We start from the raw sequence: 18,641 nt of genomic DNA, 5'->3' as shown, positions 1-18,641 counted from the left end.
TTAAGCGTCTGACTTCAGCTCAGGTAATGATCTTACAGTTCATGGCTTCAGGCCCTGCATCAGGCTCTGTGCTGACAGCTCAGAGCCTGGAGCCTACTTCGGATTCTGTGTCCCCCTCTCTGCCCCTCCCCCACTCATGTTTGCGTGCGCTCTCTCTCTCTCTCTCTCTCTCTCTCTCTCAAATAAATAAACATAAACAAAAACTTTTTTTTTAATTAAAAAAAAAAAGAGCTGCACATTCTCCTGACTGAGCCACCCGGGCACCCCTGTGTCCATCTCCTTCAAAAATAGCACCCTGGTGGCAGATCAGAACACAACATTTAGAGGAGAGGCTGAGTAGTAAAGAGTTGGAAGACTGATTTCCCTCCTGACTACAGCCCCCCAAAGGCACTGCCTCATGGGGCTGAGATACCAGGCTGCTAAATCCTATCGATCTTAGCCCAGGGCCATCCTTGGGCCAATTCCCACCCATCAGCAGTGGCCTTCTGGAACACTGGTTGAGAAAGACGGAGTCTGAATCTGGGCTTAGGAGGGGGGGAAAATGAGAACCCATCCTTCATGAGAACAATTGGTTTTCTAGTCCCCACCACAGGACCTCAGGTTGTCCCTATTCCTGTCCCTCTTGTTAGGGTTGTCCCTAACTCCATCAGTCATCTAGAACATTCACCAGTCCAGCTCTGAGTGCCCTTCCATCTCTGCTTTATACCCTGTCAATATCTATCTCTATAAACTGAGAGGAAATGTCAAACAGGACACGAGCGAGGCTCCAAGAGGTTAGGCTGTCTGTGGAGAAGACCTAACTCTCAGCCCGTCTGACTCAGAAGACTGATTCCCCTCGAAGACCCAAGCTGCCGCTTCGTGGAGGGATGTGCCTCCGAGTGGCTTCCAGGTCTGGCAGCCAGGCCCCACGTGTGCACACTGACGGAATCGTGCTGATACAATCCCACCCCAGTCCTAGAAAGAGCCAGTTTCCCAGCACAGCCACATCCTGTTACACGAGGAAGCCCTCATCAGTAAATGGGGTAGTATCTACCTCTCTGGGTTGTTAGGAGGTTCAGCCGAGACGGCATATGCGTGTACCCGGCTCAATGACTGGCACAGACAGGGTTAATAGACGAGTACTGCCCTACTGCACTGCTGTCAGCCACTTTGCCAAGGTACAGCAGGGCAGTGCCTGGGTCTCTGCACAAGGCATTGCAAGCATACAGGGAGCTGAATGCTGTCACCGGCAACTGCAGAGCCTGAAGGAGCCAGACAGGGCGGGCCCAGGGACACAGGGGCAGAGCCAAGCCGACCTAACCCCCACCCAGGCCCACAGGGGGCTCGGGGAGGCTGGGTAGGCACACGGAGGCCTAAATAACCCCCCAACGTTCTCACCAAACGTTCAATGCCACGGCCCGTGGCAGAAGTGACAAGAGGCCAGCTCAGGGTAGGGCTCTGAGAGCTTGGTCTGGGGCCCAGGCCAGATGGGGCTGAGGCGAGGAGCAGAACCGGGGCCCATGTGCCCAGCAAGCTGTGCCAGCCCAGCCCATGCCAGCCCAGCCAAATTTGAGTTATATCAGGAGAAGGGATCTGCTCAGAAAACTCACCCATCTCTGCATATTTACATATTCTATTTTGGGGTCTTTTCCTTTTTTTTCCCTTAGCTTCCTAGAAAAGTTCTCGTGATCAATTCCAACTTCACCTCTGCTGAACTGCAAAAGCTCACTCTCAGTCCCATCTCCCTTCCAACTGCCAACTATCTCCCCTCCAGCTACCCTCCTGCAGGCAAGGTTCTCCAGAGTTCTCTGCCCTCCCTGCCTCTGCTGCCCCCACCTATTCAGGCCTCAACCCCTGCCACTGTTTTCTGGTTCCACTATAACGTTTCCGCAAGGTCACCATGGCTCAAGTCAGCAAGTCCAAGGTCAGCCCTGGCTGCTAAGGTCTCTCCACAGAGCTCACAAAACTTGACCGTGCCCTCTTTGTCCAGTTCCATTCCGGCAGCTTTGATGACTCATGGTCTCACCTTCCCAGAAGCGGCGGAGACCGCCCCCTTCTGTGTTCCATGGTCACCAGTCACCATCCCTATAAAGTCTAACTCCTTAGTGGGTGTCCCTTGGCTGCTACCCATCCCTGAAAAGTTGAATTCCCTTCTCACAGGACACAAGCAGAGTCGTCAACCCAAGACTCCCTGATCATTATCTCCAACTTAAGAAACACCCACTGTTCTACAAGACACCCCCACCTGGCTGTCCCATGGCACCGTGAGCCCAACGTGTCCCAAACTGGCCCTGCATTCCAAAGCCAACCCCCGATCTCTTATTCTGGCCGCACCACCATCTACCCACTCACGCCCCACCACCTTCTCCGTCTCCCTCGTCCCCACATCTAGTCTGTCTTTCACATCTCACATCCCTCCCCTCCACCCAGCCCCCCTGCTGCGGCTCTAGTCCCCACGTGCGTGCGTCCCATCTGCAGGCAGCAAGCCGCCGAGCCGCCGAGCTGGTCTCCCACTGCCAATCTCACTTCCCACAAATCCAGCCTCCACACAGCTGTCAGGTTACCTCACGCGAATTTGGTCCCCGCCCCCCACCCCCACCCCCACCCCCAAACTGGCCTGCCTAAAGCCATCCAAAGGGTGCTCTCTGCCTTTAGGATAAAGCCCGAGCTCCTCCACCTGGTCAGCCCCTGCACCGCCTCCCACCCCTCTGCACCCACCAGCCAGAAGCAGCAGTGGGAAGTTCACCAGCTTTGGAGCAAGACAGACCTGAGTTCCTGAGGCCAACTTGTCCAATGCCTAACTGCGATTGTGGATGGATGACCTCACCTCTCAAGCCCCTGTGTCCTCACCCGAAAACCGGGCTAATTAAGTAATGCTCACCTTTCCCAAGAGGCCATGTGAATGCTAAGTCCTCAAATGGCTCTCCACCCGCCCCCCTTCCACACGGCCAGACTGCCAGGTGAGCCCATGGTCAGTGCTTAGTGGATCACAGCTTCCTCACTGGCCTCCCTGCCTCAAGCCTGCCCCACTCTCCACCTGTTCACACACAGCAGCCAGTGACCTATCTACAATGCAAACCTCACTCTCCCTGGACTCAAAATCTCCTGTGACTCCCAGTGTTCTTAACGGAAGTCCAAACTCTTTATACATGGCTTAAAAGGATCCAGCCTCTGCCTACCTCAAAAATCCACCCTGCCACACAGGGCTACAGGAGCTGTATTCTCCCTGCTTCTGGCCCTCTCAGCACGTACACTTTCCTGCCCAACTCCTCCTCCCCCTCAGCTCTCAAGTCAGACACCACTCTCTCCAAGAAGCTCTCCCTCACTCACACACCCCCACCCTAACCCTTTCTATGGGGACCCTTTCTCCCCTTTCTATGGGGACCTGCCTCGTCTGCCTGTCATCAGGCTTTAGTGTAAATATCTGTTTTTCTGTCTTCCCAATGATGTGGCTCTGTGATAGCAAGCACCCCATCAGGTTTACCTGGCACAGAGCAGAGGCTGAACAAATGTTTTTTGGGAGAGTAAAGGGAACAATGGTGAGGAAGGAGTCCGTGGCCCGTGGAAAGCCCCAGGCTCTGTGGGCGCTTATCAGACTCAACATATATTATTTAAAACATGGCCACAGGAAGTAAAGCCAACTTGCCAAGACCTCGGAGGAAAGAGCTGACAAAGAAGGGAAGGGGAAATCGTGGAAACGGTTCAATTCTTGGAAACAGTGCAACTGGTATTTGGGGGGTCAGTTCCAGGGACAGGGCAGGGTTACTCAAATGTCCCCCAGCATGATGGTGTAGGAGAGTTGAGCCCCAGTGCTTGTGATGGCAGTCCCCAGGGGCAGGGTATGAGTGGCCACAGAATGGAAACTAGCTCTAGGCACGCAGTGTCATGGGGAGAAGGGCTGTGTCAGCAAGTGGTCCCATGTGGCTGGAAATGACCTCTGTTTCTACCACAGACAAGCCAGAGACGTTGGGTGAAAAGACAGAGAGCTTCCTTCTTGGTCTTTGTTCCCACCCACAAGGAGGCAGCTGGGCTCCAGGTAGACCACTGAGGCCCAAAAGAGGCCCAGCACCAAGAAGCCTGGTGAGTTCCAAGCCTTTGCAGCAAATGCAAACACCTCTCAACATTAATTCTAGGATGGAGAGGGAAATGTGGCAAGACTTCACAGTTTCTGGAGGAGGGACAGAACACTATGCTACTCAGGCCATATCTAGCACAGGGGGTCCTCCTGAGCGCCTCCTCTTAAGAGCATCACTGATAAGGAAGTCATTCATGGAGAACAGGATGTGCGAGGCACCAAAACCAGCACAGGCCAAAGGGGCAAGTGAATTGTCACCCCTCTCCCTAACTAAAGCCACGCTAACAGAGCAGAGAGGGCAGCAGGCTTGTCTGTGTGCTCCCTCGGGGCAGAGATGGGACCAAAGGACAGAAGAGGCAGTCCTTATCAGTGGTAGACCTCTTGTCCCGGGAAGTGACAAGCAGAGGCTGAATGACCAGGACGGTGGATGCTGTGGGCAGGACGTCTGCCTAAGGCACAGGGCAGGCGCAGACCTGAGCTCCTTTCCACTGAAACACCATCTGAGGGGAAGGATCTTTTCCTGACAAAGTATTCAAAGCACACGAAACCCACTCGCTCAACTTGGACGTGTCTGCGACGCAGTAGGAAACACTGTGCCAAGGGGAACGAGAGCTCGGGCAGATGGAGCGGCAGCTTGGGGGTTGGTGCCCTCTCTTCAAGATGAAAGCTGAGCCCTGTTCGTGTTGGTGTTGTTGTTTAGTATTGTTATTTAACTGCTCTTGTATTTACGCCTTGAGGACAGAGAAGAGGGCCCTGCCTCCTGGCACAGCTCTGAGGCCCAGAGTCTGGCGTGGTTACAGAATAGGCATCAAAGACTCCCTGGCGAGAGGAGGCCAGGGGAGGAATACGGAATCTTGTGGGAGCCTGTGGGAAGGCGAGCTGCCCTACCCGCTCACAGTAAAAGGACACCTGGCCACTCCTCAGACTGGGGTCATCTCAGAAGCGCAGGCCTCTTCTGGCCACAGCCGCCACAGCAGCCACCCTGGACACTGGGTGGCGGCTCTGCTCCAGCCTTGGGCATGTCCTGAGGCTGCCACACCCCAACGTACCAAAGGTCCTGGCGCTATCACTGGAAACTTCTCCAAAAAAGAGAATGTGGGCATCACACAGCATCCCGTGATGTGGGTCTAAAATTCTCCACCCAGGGCTCAGAAGCAGGGGCAGGCCACAATCCCTGATCCCACGGCGCCAAGACCCACACACCACGCTTGCCCCATTGCCTCCACCAGCTCAGATCAGCCAGAACGGCCAAGCAATGGACAAGGCGGAAGGTCGACCATCAGATGTATTGGGGAGAGGAGAGATGGGGCACCTTCAGGAGTGCCTCCCACGGGCAGCCGCCTTGGCAGTTTGCTGGGGGGTCAGAAGGAGCAGGAGTTCACGGGGCTCCTCCGGCAAAGATGAGCTCCAAGGCCGCTTGGATGTCGCCGCCAGTGGCCTGCAGGGCCCGCAGGCTCAGCTCATCGTCCTGGATGCCCATGTCGCGCAGCTGCTGCAGCTGGGGCTGCCACTGGCTCTGCAGAAAGACAGGACAAGTGGAAGCCGTTAGCTGGAATCCTCAGTAGACTTGCTGGGGTCTGCTCTCTCAGGGGGAGGGACGAAGGTCGGTTCCTAAGGCAAAGTCGCTGATGTGAAGTTCCGCAGAACACAGGGCTTCTAGGAAGACTACCAGAGGGCCTTGAGAGTTTAGAGAACAAACGAGAAGTTTTCCCAATTAAAAAAGGAAAAATTTAACATAAGGATCAAAAAAGAAGGCACAGATTACTCACTATCTAAATTTTAAAAAATTAAATTACTTTCTTTCTCCTGCTCTATGTATAGACAGACAGACACATACACACAGATGGGGGGAGGGGGTACATTTTTAAATTAGTTTTGTTTTTGAGTGTGATGCATAGTGAAAAGTTTCCCTCTATCCACTCCCATACCCACCCCAGAGAACCTATTTTACTTATCTTTGAGAAAATATAAATATATATTCCCGTAGCTACTCTTTTCTTAGACCCTGTTCTACCCTCAGCACCTGCCTTTTTTCCAACATAATTAACGTAGCCTGATGATCTCTCTTTGCCACTAGAGAGCTTTTTAATAACTGTACAATATTCCAACTCATACATGTCTTGAAATGTACCATAACTGAGCTGTTTCCAACCCTTCGCCACTACAAACGATGCCAAGGTGACGGCCTCTGTACAAATGTCGTTTTCTACATAACTCCAGGAGAAATTCCAAGAAATGGGGCTGGAAGGAATCATGGCGTTAATCAGCACTTCCTTTCCACGAAGAGCCTGTTCCTGTCCTTTGCCCATTTTTCTATGGAGTTGTTGGTCCTAAATTACTAGAATTCTACACACCAGGGAAGTTTTGCCTGGTATGTGTTACAGACTTTTTCCCTGTTTGTTGTTGGCCTTTGGTCTTTGCTTCTGGTTTGGTGTGGTTTCCTATGCAGAAATCTTCACTTTTACAAACTCAGAATGTATTACTCTTTATGTAATGGCTCCTGGATTTTGACTCTCAGCTACAAAAGGCCCTCTCCACTACAAGGGTTTAAAGAAATTAACCCACATTTTCTTTCTTTCTTTTTTTTTAAATCTTTTTTTTTAAGTTTTTTTAATGTTTATTTTTGACAGAGAGAGAGAGAGAGAGAGAGAGAGAGAGAGACAGAACATGAGCGGGGGAGGGGCAGAGAGAGAGGGAGACACAGAATCCGAAGCAGGCTCCAGGCTCTGAGCTGTCAGCACAGAGCCCAACGCAGGGCTTGAACTCACGAGCTGTGAGATCATGACCTGAGCCGAAGACGGATGCTCAACCGACTGAACCACCCAGGAGCCCCCCACATTTTCTTTTAGTACTTTCAAAGCGTTATCAATATCTCTACTTCATGAAGGAGGAAGTGCACAACTTAAGGAAGACAACGTGCTCACTCGTGGGAAGAAGGCAGTGGGAATGAAATGCAAATTCAGAGAGGCAGGCAGGCAGTGAGGTGTGGAGGGTCTTTCAAAAACGACACAAACCAACTTGGTTGGTCAGGTGGAGCCAGTGAAAGTTCTTGAGCTGGAGAGCAGAGTGAACAGGCATCTAGCTGGGGAAGATGAAGGAATGGAAAAGACAAGCTGTCCACAGACCCTGCTCCTATTCCCATCACTGTCCACTGGGACCACACAGGTTTAGAGGAAACCACGGGAGCTTGAACCCTGTCTTTCCCACTTGATGGCTATATGACCCTGGACCAATTCCAGAAATGACATTCACCCCCAGGCTCAGGAAACAGAGTGGAAACAGAGTGAAGGAAACAAAGTGTTTGGAAACAGAGTGAAGGAAACAAAGCAAAGGAAACAGAGTGAAGCAGACAGCTCATGCACAGAGATATGCAATAAAACGTTGGCTCCTACAGTCTTCCATTTAGTTGCTCGAGTGACCTTTCTATGAAGCAGAGCAGCCATGGTGTCATTCCCTGCTGAAACCTTCCTTGGCTCCCTGGTGACTACAGGATCAAGTCTGGTCTCCTTCCTCAAACACTCAGGGCTGTCACACTCAGGGTCCTGCTCCCCTGTTCTCTGGCTCCGTCTGAGGATCTTTTCCATGAGGACACTGCCTTCTGGCCTTGCAGGCTCGGGGATGTCACATGTACCTCCACACATTTGCTCCAACAGGTGGCTGCCTCTACCTGGACACCATCCTCCCAAATACCCCTTTCCTGTCTGGCTAACCTCTAACCAATTCTTTGATAATCAGTTCAAACGCCCCTTCCTCAGAAAAGTTCTGCCTGACCCAGGCCCTCACTCGAAGCCTGGGCCGGGCTTCTCGCTCTACTGCTCCCGTTTCAATCTCCTGGTACCCCTCCACGGCAGAGATGATGATGGCTCACCTCTGCCCCAGGAGCTGGACCCAGATCTGGTATTTCAGTACTCAACACTCAGTCAATGCTCACGGAATGAATGAATGACTCTTTGACTAAAACGGCCATTAAGTGTCCCAGCCACACAGTCAGTGGAGTCAGGCCAGGGCCACAGGGTGCAGGAGTGGAAGCCACAGGGAAAACTGCCCTTGCTGGGAGCATCCTCTCCTGTCACACTGCCAGGCACCAGCTGTTCCTAGAGCGAAGAAGGCCCTCTAGAGAGCAGAAAGAAGCTCCGTATTCAAAGTAACCAGGCAGCCGCATGGATACCGGAGTGGGGAAAACTGACCTGAAGGCTGGGCTGCCCAGAGGCCTGCAGAGCGTGCTGTAGGGCTTGGCTGAAGAGATCGTTGGTGATGGGTGTCCCTGACTGGACACCAGAGGACATTGGTGAGGTCCCTGAGGAATGGCCCTAGAGACAAATCAGTGGTTAGTGCCACCCTCAGACACCTCAATCTTCCAGTACATACATGAGACCGTCACGGCACCCCATCGTGGGTCCCTGGGGTACCCAACTACTGCCTCCCAATAGACACCTACGTGGGACAACCACACAGGGGTGCCTAAAAGCTCACTGAGGCCAGAAAAGTTTCCATCCTCTTCTGCCCAGGGAAATGGAACTGAGCCTCCGACCTAGCCTAGGACCGCAGCATTGGGAGAGATGGCCTTGGCAGCTAGAGTGACCATTACCAGGAACGCTTAAGCCGGTGACGGCTGAGACCTGTCAAGGATGAGGAAGGGCACACTACGCGAGGGGAGGTTCTGAACGGTGAGGGAAGGAATTCTGGACTGTACTGCACCCCGGATGCTAAGCCCTACAGGCAAGTCAGGGAGAGGGTGACAGGGCTGCAGTGAGAACCCCACCAGGGTTCCAGGAAGACTTCAGCTCAAACCAGATCTAGCACCAGGGTCAGCAAAGGTAAACCCACTGTACTGCTGGGGAGCTTCTCCCCTGGGGGCCCGGCCCCCATCTTCATACCTGGGTGCCAGGAGTCGGCGTGTGAGAGCTGCTCTCCGGAGTGCTGGCCAGGGCCAGGGCAGTGGCCAGCTCGCTCTGGGTAATGGGCCGGGGGCCAGCAGCTCCACTGTACCCCAGGGAGGCTGGGCGGGAGCTGGGTGTGCTGCTAGAAGGCGTGGACCTGGAGGTCTGGAGAAGGGAGGTGCCCAGGATCAGGGAAGTGGCACTGAGACATTCCCAGATGAACCCCGCCCCCGCGGCAGGAACAGAAGGAGCCTCCCCAAGCTGCCAGGTTCAGAAAGGAATAGTATGACATAGATTGGCCACCAGAGGGGTTAAGACCACCCCCCGGCTTGGGTGTGCCAAGTCCCAGGGAGAGGCGCATCCCTGGCACCATCTCCTCTAAATGGCAAGCAGCCAGGCCACTTACTGGGTGAAAGTCGTCCTCATCGTCAGAGAGCCCTTCAAACAGGAAGCCACCTGGAGGAGGGAGAACAGATTTCGGGAGGAAGAACAGAAAGGCACAGGCGTAGCTCCAGAATCTCAGTTCAGATACTCTCCAAATTCACATTTTCATCTCTCCCCTTGGAAAATTACAGGACAGATGCACTCCCTGACTCAAACCGAGAGTTCCCGAGGAACGCCCTCTGCCAGCGCTATACATAGCTGCTGAGTAAAGCAAATCCCTGGGCCACTGCCGGCTCCCGAGGGGGCCTACGTTACGCTTTCTGGGGCCTACCTGGCATGTCCCGGTACGAGCTGGAGGGCATGCTCCTCGAAGAGGAGTCAGCTCCTGGCAGTGGGGTGCTACCCGCCACCGAGTGCAGAACCAGGACGATGGCATTGACCAGGGCTGGGTGAGCAGGCACCAACCTGGGACAGAAGCAGGAAGAAACACAAGGGTGACTAAGAAGGAAAGAGACCCCTCAGCATGCCAGCAGTTCTGGGTGCCCCTCAAAACAGCTGCATTCCCTTACCTGACTTTAAATTCCTTGGCACCTCCCACCAGTTGGCTCTGTTCTCCTGCCCTGCCCTCAGCAGCAATGGCAAGGCCGCCAGTCCTAGGGTCCACTGCCAATGCTTTACCTTCCCCTCTGGCAAGGCATGATAGGACATGCACAGCCAAGGCGGCTCAGGGGTCTCTCTCTAGTCTCATCTCCGTCACTACTTTCCTGGATGACCTCTGTCAGGTGCCTTCTCTTCCCAGGGTGGAGCTGTTTTCTTCACTTGCAAAATAAGGTCTATAACCTGTACTGTCCCTTCTAGTTCTAAAATTTTAGGGATCAATGCTCCTGCATCTTTCCCCATCTTAAAATATTTTAAAGACTCAGGGCACCTGGGTGGCTCTGTTGGTTAAGCATCCGACTTCGGCTCAGGTCATGATCTCGTGGATCATGAGTTCAAGCCCTGCATCAGGCTCTCTACTGTCAGCATGGGGCCCACTTTGGATCCTCTGCCTCCCTCTCTCTTTGCCCCTCCCCTGCTTGTGCATGTGTGTGTTCGCTCTCTCACTCTCTCTCTCTCTCAAAAAAAAAAAGTATATATATATATATGTGTGTGTGTATATATATATATATATACACATATATATATACTTTTATATATATATATATTTGCATTTATATATATTTTTACATATATATATATATTTTAAAGGCTCTCCAATGTCTACCGAATAAGCACTGAACTGAGCCCGGCTGCAAAGCCACCTCCCTCAGAACCCTGCTTCAACTCCGCATCTCCACGTGTCCTGTCCCTGGGCTTGGTCGGTCTACTGGGAGCCCCTGCTCTTTCTCACCTGCTGACATACTTAACAGGTAGACTTTGGGAGAGATGGGGTTGGGCTCTAAGAGCAGAATCTTGGGTGACGATTAGGTTTCTGGCCCAACCATGAGGAGACACAGGGTACCCTTTAATAAGATGGGTAGACTTACGTATCAAGCATGCTGGGATCAGCGAAGACAGAGAAGAGGTCCTTGTCCTGGAGAACACCTGAAGGAGAACAGGGCTCACCTCAGAGACTCTTCCTAGTCTAGGAGGGCATGAAGAGGCTTTAGGCCTCAGAGCAACCAGTTCAACAGGGACACAGGATCACAGAGCAGCTCTCATGAGAAGGGGAGGAAACAAAACACCAAGAAACACAACCCAAGTGTTCTCCACCGTGTTCCCCACTCACCACCGCCCTCTGCACTTAGGTCACATGCTGCATACCGACACATCAGTCTCTTTTCCCCATATGTCTGGGTTCCTCCCTTGGCCAACAAAGTGTGTAGGAAGTCTTCCCTCCTGGGGGCTAAATGCTGCCCCCATCTGGCAACCTACCGTCTCATTTATGATGTTAGCTAGGCCATGATTTCTCAGCAGCACTGACCGCTCTTGGAGGGCTGGGTGTATGTAACACATCTTGGTTATCCCTCGCCCCAACAAGACCAGTGGTTCTTCACAAGATGGTAATTGCCTCTCCCTGTTTCTCCTTCTCCAACAACTCCTGTTTCCTCAAGCTCAGTCCTGCACTTACCGAGGGCAATGGGGTCACTGCTGAGACCTGGGGTGGCCACAATGATCTGATCCAGAGATTCCTTATTGCTGAGCATTTTGAAGACCTGCAGGAGAAATGGGGGTGGGGGCAGGGGCGCTGAGCACTCAACCAGCTCAATCCACTCAGCAAACACCTGCACGCTGCTGAAGTGCTTCCTCCCTCTGTGTGCTTGCATGCACACCACCACAGTGAAACAATAGCCCCAGGAAACACATGAACTTTTTTCTCTAAGATTGTAGCTTACTGGATGGGAAACAAACAATTTTTAAAGAAAGCAAGACGACGGTAAACCTTCAATCTCTAGTCCTGTCCCTCATCTGTAGTTCTAATGCTTCCAAAATAAAACCTCTCTTTATAAGCCCAATGGCAAATGTTCTTCTAGGTCCCAAAAGCCCTTTTCAATCTCTGTAAAATTATCATTTCATATGCATATATGTCGGGAAGTTTGCAGCTCTATTAATTCTGCTTATCAACTCTCCTACAGAAAGACATCAGCACATTTGCCCAGTGAGGAAATCCAGGTAAGGAGCAGTGGGCAGGCAGTTCAGCAAAAGTCAAAGAATGACGCCCGGCAGAAACAGCACGTGGATCCATTGGCTGTAACTATATTCATTCCGTGAGGCCAATCCAGTATCAGGAGAGGTAGTATCATTCTCACGAGAGGAAATCAACAAGACCTAGCTGAGAGAGCCTGTTTGGGGGATGATAGGGCTCTACTGAGACCCACAGACACGACAAAAACTCCCCAAGGAACTCTTAGTAGCCATGGTAACAGGCTTCCAGCTCCCACTCGACACCACTCACCAGCGTTCACACCCTCTCCTGCCATCCTGGCAAGAGTCTGGGGCAAGGGGCCTCGGCACACACTCACCGCCTCCCTGTAGGAGGAGCTGCTGTGCAGGGCAGTGTGCAGCACCCGGAACTCCCTCAGGGCAGCCACTCTGTCCACAGGCTCTGGGGACAAGACACTCAGTTACCTACAACCCGGCCCTGTCCCTGCGGCAGATGCAGAGCATCATCCAGCGTGTTCCGTCAGCACCCCACAAAGAACATGAGTGCCCATTCAGAAAAACCCACTGATGCCACCACAGATGGGAGAACCACACCCTCTTTGGAGCAGCTCCAGTACACAAGGCAAACAAATTCAAGTTCAGGTGGCAGTGGTGGATCTCAGCACCTGAAAGAGACCGCTCCGATCAATATCCCACTGCGGGAGTTCTAGACTTGTTACATTTGAAAAGGAGGAATGTATAGCCAACTCTGTAGACTTTTAGACAGCGATTTAAAATAAGAACCAAAAGCCATCTGAACAATATGGAGCAATGCTGACACAATATGTTAAGAGAAAGAAATAGAACACGAAGTTGTACATATGTTCTCTAGTAAAACTCCGTAAAATGTGTCAGTGTGCACGTGGTCCAAGGCTGGAAGGGGACAAAGGGGAGAAGAGAACTTAGGGAGGGTAGCAGGATCAAGGCTAATTGTTTTCTCTGTCAAATTTTCTTTTAGGCTTCTATATTATTTTTAATCTTAAAATATACATATATATAAGAACCAAGAAAAAACACTGTACCCCTTAACCTTGTTATCACCTACACCCAACAGCAAGCGTTTCACTGGGACTCAAAGCTCCTTCCTGATCTTTGGACACTATGATTTGTATATATGGGAAAGTTTAGCCGTTGGCTTAGTTTTAATTGGTAAAGCAGATGTTTTCTAGGAGAAGGTATTCTAAGCTTCAGTGAGACTGTGTGCAAAATCATGGGAGAATAAAAGAATGAGGCGCTTTGATGGAATCCCAAGTCATTTTTTTTTTTTTTGTAGCCAGGGCTCACGGTACACGTCCCTGCTCAAACAGCAGGCTAAGTAAGATCCTGAAGAGATCCATAACCTGCCACAGAGAACCATCAAAGGGATCCAGGTGGGAAGGGAGGGACTGACAGGTTCTCCTCCTACAGGCGCTAATCTAGTGGGAGACCCAGAAATGTGCTTCCTTTTATAAGAGCACTCAAAAATAAAATATCCAAAATGCCACCGCGAAACCGTTTCTTTTCAGATCTAAGTTTATTTTCACCCCGCAAGAAAACATGCACGTGTTTCAAAGATAAAACTCCAGGCCAAAGGGAGGAGGAAAAGGACTCTTAATATCTGAATCCAGTTATCAGCTAAGAGCTGTGGTTGTCTCTGTAACATCTCTGAGCTAATCTCTACCTCACTCTTTGGAAGTGGGAAGCAGCCAGCCCAGTGGAAAGAATGTGGGCTCTAGAGCCAGGAAAACCTGATTCACATCCCAGCTCTTGCACTAATTTTCTAAGTAGGTGACCTTGAATAAATACCTTTTCTAACTTTCCTTTTCTTCATCTATCAAATGCTAATGCTGTCACCTGGCCTGCAGGTCTAATGATTAAATGGGATATCGAAGAGAAACAATCTGGCTTGAAGAAGCAACAAATGTTACTTTCCTTCTGTCAGTGCCCTCCAGCCAAAGACGAGAGGGGCACACCTGCAGTGGACCAAGTTGGGCTCACTGCTCTGTACAAAGGGAAGGATGCACACCACGAGAATTGGGGGTATCGCCATACGATGATGTTACAGAAGATTTATAGGATTTGGGATTCGGCTGGGGGACCGGGGGTGGGGGGGCGGTTTCAAGAAGTAGGGTTTTGTTCTGGATTGAACGCTGTCAGGAAGTGGGGGTGATTTTATCATTGGATAGCTAATAATCCTTAGCTAGAGGAAAGAAAACTAGAGCGAGGCCAACACTGTAACTGGTAAAGAAGCAACAGCCGCTCATAATAGCCAGGATGGAGGGATATTTGGTCACTTCTGTGATGTGAACAACGCTCAGGGCTTTGTCTCTGTTCAGAAATGAGAGGGATCTTATTTTTGTCTTGATCCATTATAGTCTCAGAGTGAGTGGCCTTACAGGTGTTGGCGATCTGTTGAAATTGTTCACATGTCAAGGCCTAGCCAAGGGCCAGGCCAACCCTTGAATGTCAGAGACTGCCTTTCTCTTTCTCACCTCCCGTCAGTGGACAAGAGATCTTTTTGTCCTTGATGTTTAGAATTGAAAAGAGGGGATATTTCAGACTGATAACCAATCACAGCAGCCATGAACATTTCAAAAATATGTCAGATGGGCAGTTTAACAAACCTCTTTTACATAGCTTAGCTTTATCCCTGGGGACACTTTTAAAACACAGATGTAAAACTGAAATTATGAATGCCAAGCAGCATCTTTTATTAATAAATCAAAAGGGCATTCGAGGTTTTGTGAGTGTTCTCCAAGAGCTACTTTAGTACTGTTCAAATATTTTCAAGCTTCAGGAAAATAAACTACCAGTACAGCAGAAGTGAGCTGTCCAGGGCCACCTGTGGGAAGATTTGCTACAGCATTAGGAGGGCACAGGGAGTTTCAGCTTTTTTCTAGTAAGAACAACAACAAAGAGATCCAAAGTTCACTGAGAAATAAACTGTTAATCTAAACAAGTTTAAAGAGACACACGCTCCCTACCCCACTAGAATACAATGGGTAATGAACTTAAAATGTAGAGAAACAAGTCCCCTTCTGTTAGTGGTGTTGGCAGCAAGAAGATCAAAACTGTACTCTATTGCGGCGCCTGGGCGGCTCAGTCAATTAAGCGTCTGACTTCGGCTCAGGTCATGATCTCCCAGTCCATGGGTTTGAGCCCCGCGTCGGGCTCTGTGCTGACAGCTCCGAGTCTGGACCCTGCTTTGGATTCTGTCTCCCTCTCTCTCTGCCCCTCCCTTGCTCGTGCTCTGTCTCTCTCTCTCTCAAAAATAAAGAAACATTAAAAAAAAAAATCAAAACTGCACTCTATTACCAATGGGACTAATCTACTAGGTAATAATAGATATCCTCCATCACTATCTCAGTAACTCACTTCTTTGTTCCATCCAGGCCAGGCCTCAAGAGCACACAGACCCTTTCGGTGTAGACATTACAGAAACTCTGCTTGTCTAAGAGTCCTTACTCACCTGGTTTCTGATCAGGCTCGGGCCAGGACTTGCGCAGAACATGGACTGTGGACCCAGGTTGGATGCCGTAGAAGTCAAGGGTCTGGTCATCTTTAAGTTTCCGACCACAGTAGATCAGATCTAAAAAGAGAACTGTCCACTTATATTATATTCTTCAAAACAGTGTAGATAGTTTCTGCCCCTAAGAAACTTACCTTGATCGGATAGCTGGAGAAGGATACGTGCTTTAAAAAGTACTCTTTATTAATAAATACATTTTAGTACCAAATTATTAGCAAGAACAAACTCATAAAATACAGAATCTATGCGCAGGTAGGCTCTAGAGCTTAACATCATGCTGACTGATATTTAAATGAATGGGAAAATGCAACAACAAAAAAGGATGAACCCAGTGTTTTTATGACTAAGAACATACTTTTTGCCAGTTGGACACCTCAGCTATTATAAATTACGTTTATGATATAATTTAACATTATATTTAAATTCCCTCTTCCTCCACCTAGAATACCCTTACCATCTTCCTTTCCTTTATTTACTGCCTTCCCTCTAACCAACCAAGCAAGCAAAAACACAAATCCTTCTAATTATCCTTTAAAACCCATCTCAAATGCCATATACGGGGGGCCTCCCCCAACGAGCTGCTCCTTCCCTAGGGTACCCCAAATTCTTGCTCTTTCAGGGAAAGAATTTAACAATGTCATGGTTAAGGAGCTCTGTGATAAAGGAACTCAGTATAATGCGCAACTGAAATGGCAACCAATAGTTTTATTTCATGGTTTGTGTTTCTATTCACCCAACTACCATTAACTTCCCTGGACCATTAACATTATGAGGCAACAAATCCCAAACTCTTAATTTACCCTTGTAATTCCCGAAGTATCCTCCCCCGAAAGAGAGCAGAGCAGCAGCCCAACCCGTTTCAGAGACTCACCAATCAGCTCAGGGTCTGGAACAGACTCCTGGAGTTTTCCAGCTATGAGTTGCTTCAGAAATGAAATACTATAGCCCCCCAGTGAGTATTCACCCAGCTCTGACTCCGGCAACTGAAGAACAGACTTTGGGGCAAGTGGCTGGTCGGCCAGCTTCACCGCCAGATGCCAATCTGAGAGAGACATCCTCTCTCTTTCGCGCTCTCTCTTTCTCCCTGTAAAGGAACAGAGCCTTAGTGGTTAAAGGGCAGACTGCCACCCTACGCCACCCCCACCCCACCAAGGGGCTGAATGAAAGATAATTCATTGTGACACTGTTGGAAAAACACAGGGTGCAACATCAGGAAGCCAGAACTAGAATCTGGGGTCCTTTCTATACCCATCCTATGATAAACAGCAAAAAACCTTCAGCTTGCTAGGCCTCAGTTTCTTTATCTTTAAAGTGGACATAAAAATGGAATGTCGTGAGGTTCAAATGAGATCATCCAACCCCCTCCCTTACGTACACTCCTTATTTCCAATTTTCTTCATCAACTCTTGCTTGAACTGCCATAGCTTTGTAACAAGCCCCTGCCTCTTGCCTCTCTTCCTATCAAATATCCATGCTGCCACCCAACTCATCACTATTTTTTTTCAATTCAGTATAGCTAACAAACAGTGTTATATTATTTTCAGGTGTACAGTCTAGTGATTCAATAATTGTGTACATTACTCAGTGCTCATCACGCTAAATGTACTCTTAATCTCCATCACTATTTCACCCATCCCCCCCCACCCACCTCTGTTCTGGTAACCATCTGTTTGTTCTCCATAGTTAATCATCACTTTAAAACACAGATCTTATCAAAACATTCCTCTGCTTAGGACTCCTCCAACGACTCCAAACCACTTTTGTGAATAAGTCTATAACTCCACAGCCTGGCTTATGACAACATTTGTTTTGTTTTATGTTTTGTTTTGTTTTGTTTTGTTTTGTTTTATGACAACATTCTTTCTGTTCCCTCTGCCAGCCTTCCTCCCCAACAGAGCCCTGCCCTGCCCTAACCTCCCCAGCACTTAAGTCCACCCCCAGGAAGCCTCCAGTCTTAACAAACGTCTCCCACTTTATATCTCTGTTCATCTGCTAACTCTGCATGTATAATTCCTCCTCCTCCCTCTAGCCTCTTAGCAAACTACCAAGATCAACTCAAATACAACCTTCTCTGTCCCCTCTCTCCTTCCTCTGTTGTTCCCACATACCCTCAGGGCAAAGGGTTACAAATATCTATATACTTGTCAAACCCCAGTCCCCAACGCGTTCCTGAAGGCCCCTGATAGCAAAGACTAGAATTTTTGCCTTTATTGTCCCAACGCTTGGCAGATGTGGGTCCCCAGAAAATGAATCAGAAACTCTGAGGGTGGAAGAATCCTCCAAGGCAAGCCCTCGTTATAATCATTATTGCTTCCAAAGAGGCCTCTAGTAGGGAAGCTAAAAAAAAAAAGGCCGTGTGGCTTTGAAGCTGCACAGCAGACCCCAAGGCATCCGATATCCAGGTTTACAAGAAGGAAGGAAATAAATAGGTCTTTTTATATACCATATCATTTTATCCTCACAACTGTTCCTTGAGACAGGCATTACCAACTAAACATTAAAGACAAGGGAACCGTGACTCAGAAAGGTGAAGTCACCGGCCCAAGGTTACAGACAGCTAATGGTGGGGCAGGAGCACTATCTCTTAGGTGACGACCCCACCACTCCCACGGAACCAGCTAACTAATGGACACATGTCGAGCCCGCGCGACCCGGGGCCCAGAGCCCTCACCCGTCCCGCGGAAGGAACCCGGCCGCAGAGCCGCCGGTGTAAACACACTCCGGTCCTCTCGCCGGAAACCGGAAACCCTGCGCTGCATTCTGGGAATTGCAGTTTCTGCTTGCGGCCCCGTCCCTTCTAAATCCCCTGCCTGCTGGTGGCGCTAATTGCAAAGCTTCCGGTTCTGGGGTGGGCGTGGCTTCCGAGCCCCTTGAAATTTCCCGCGCGGGGCACCGCTGCGGCTTTCGCGGGTGAAAGACTTGGTGCCTGTCTGCGTTCCAGGGCGCGAGTTGCGGGAGGTGCGCCTGGCGCCGTCCCCGGAAGCATGCAGAGTCCTCCGGCAGTGCTGGGTTGTTACTGCGCCAGAGGGAAGGCCCCTCCCGGATCCCCTCCTGCTCCGACGCTCGCCACCCGCCTTCCCTAGCGGCCTCTTCAGACACACCCAGTGGTACCTTGCGGCCCTCCCCTGGAAAA

The 18,641-nt window shown here is 50.2% G+C and overlaps 1 protein-coding gene across 2 annotated transcripts; it reads right to left on the bottom strand.

The window, feature by feature from the left end:
- Nucleotides 1-5,321: 5,321 nt before the first annotated feature.
- UBL7 (ubiquitin like 7) lies at nucleotides 5,322-18,306 on the bottom strand. 2 transcript variants are annotated; one of them, XM_043555019.1, is made up of 11 exons: nucleotides 18,180-18,306; nucleotides 16,380-16,592; nucleotides 15,449-15,580; nucleotides 12,321-12,403; nucleotides 11,429-11,513; nucleotides 10,845-10,902; nucleotides 9,650-9,783; nucleotides 9,341-9,390; nucleotides 8,932-9,099; nucleotides 8,242-8,364; nucleotides 5,322-5,570 (listed from the first exon to the last, which is right to left on the bottom strand). In XM_043555019.1, exons 1-11 carry the CDS (start codon nucleotides 18,265-18,267, stop codon nucleotides 5,433-5,435), a joined length of 1,272 nt encoding a protein of 423 aa, XP_043410954.1. In that variant the 5' UTR covers nucleotides 18,268-18,306; the 3' UTR covers nucleotides 5,322-5,432. The 2 variants fall into 2 exon arrangements, with proteins under 2 accessions (XP_043410954.1, XP_043410955.1); XM_043555020.1 differs by having other exon boundaries at nucleotides 15,449-15,568.
- Between the last annotated feature and the right edge of the window lie 335 nt (nucleotides 18,307-18,641).

The sequence above is a fragment of the Prionailurus bengalensis genome, chromosome B3, assembly GCF_016509475.1.
Source record: "Prionailurus bengalensis isolate Pbe53 chromosome B3, Fcat_Pben_1.1_paternal_pri, whole genome shotgun sequence".
Lineage (NCBI taxonomy): Eukaryota > Metazoa > Chordata > Mammalia > Carnivora > Felidae > Prionailurus > Prionailurus bengalensis.
The sequence above is the reverse complement of the archived record's forward strand: the minus strand, read 5'-3'. Positions and strand labels throughout refer to the sequence as shown.

What these genes read in the sequence shown, in the direction of transcription:
- UBL7 (XM_043555019.1), bottom strand. Translation starts at nt 18,267, where the DNA reads ATGCAGCGCAGGGTTTCCGGTTTCCGGCGAGAGGACCGGAGTGTGTTT. An exon ending in GGGTTCCTTCCGCGGGACGG is followed by an intron (nt 16,593 to 18,179) that starts GTGAGGGCTCTG and finishes GTTCCTTTACAG; the next exon opens with GGAGAAAGAGAGAGCGCGAA. An exon ending in CTCGTACCGGGACATGCCAG is followed by an intron (nt 9,391 to 9,649) that starts GTAGGCCCCAGA and finishes TCCCTCCTCCAG; the next exon opens with GTGGCTTCCTGTTTGAAGGG.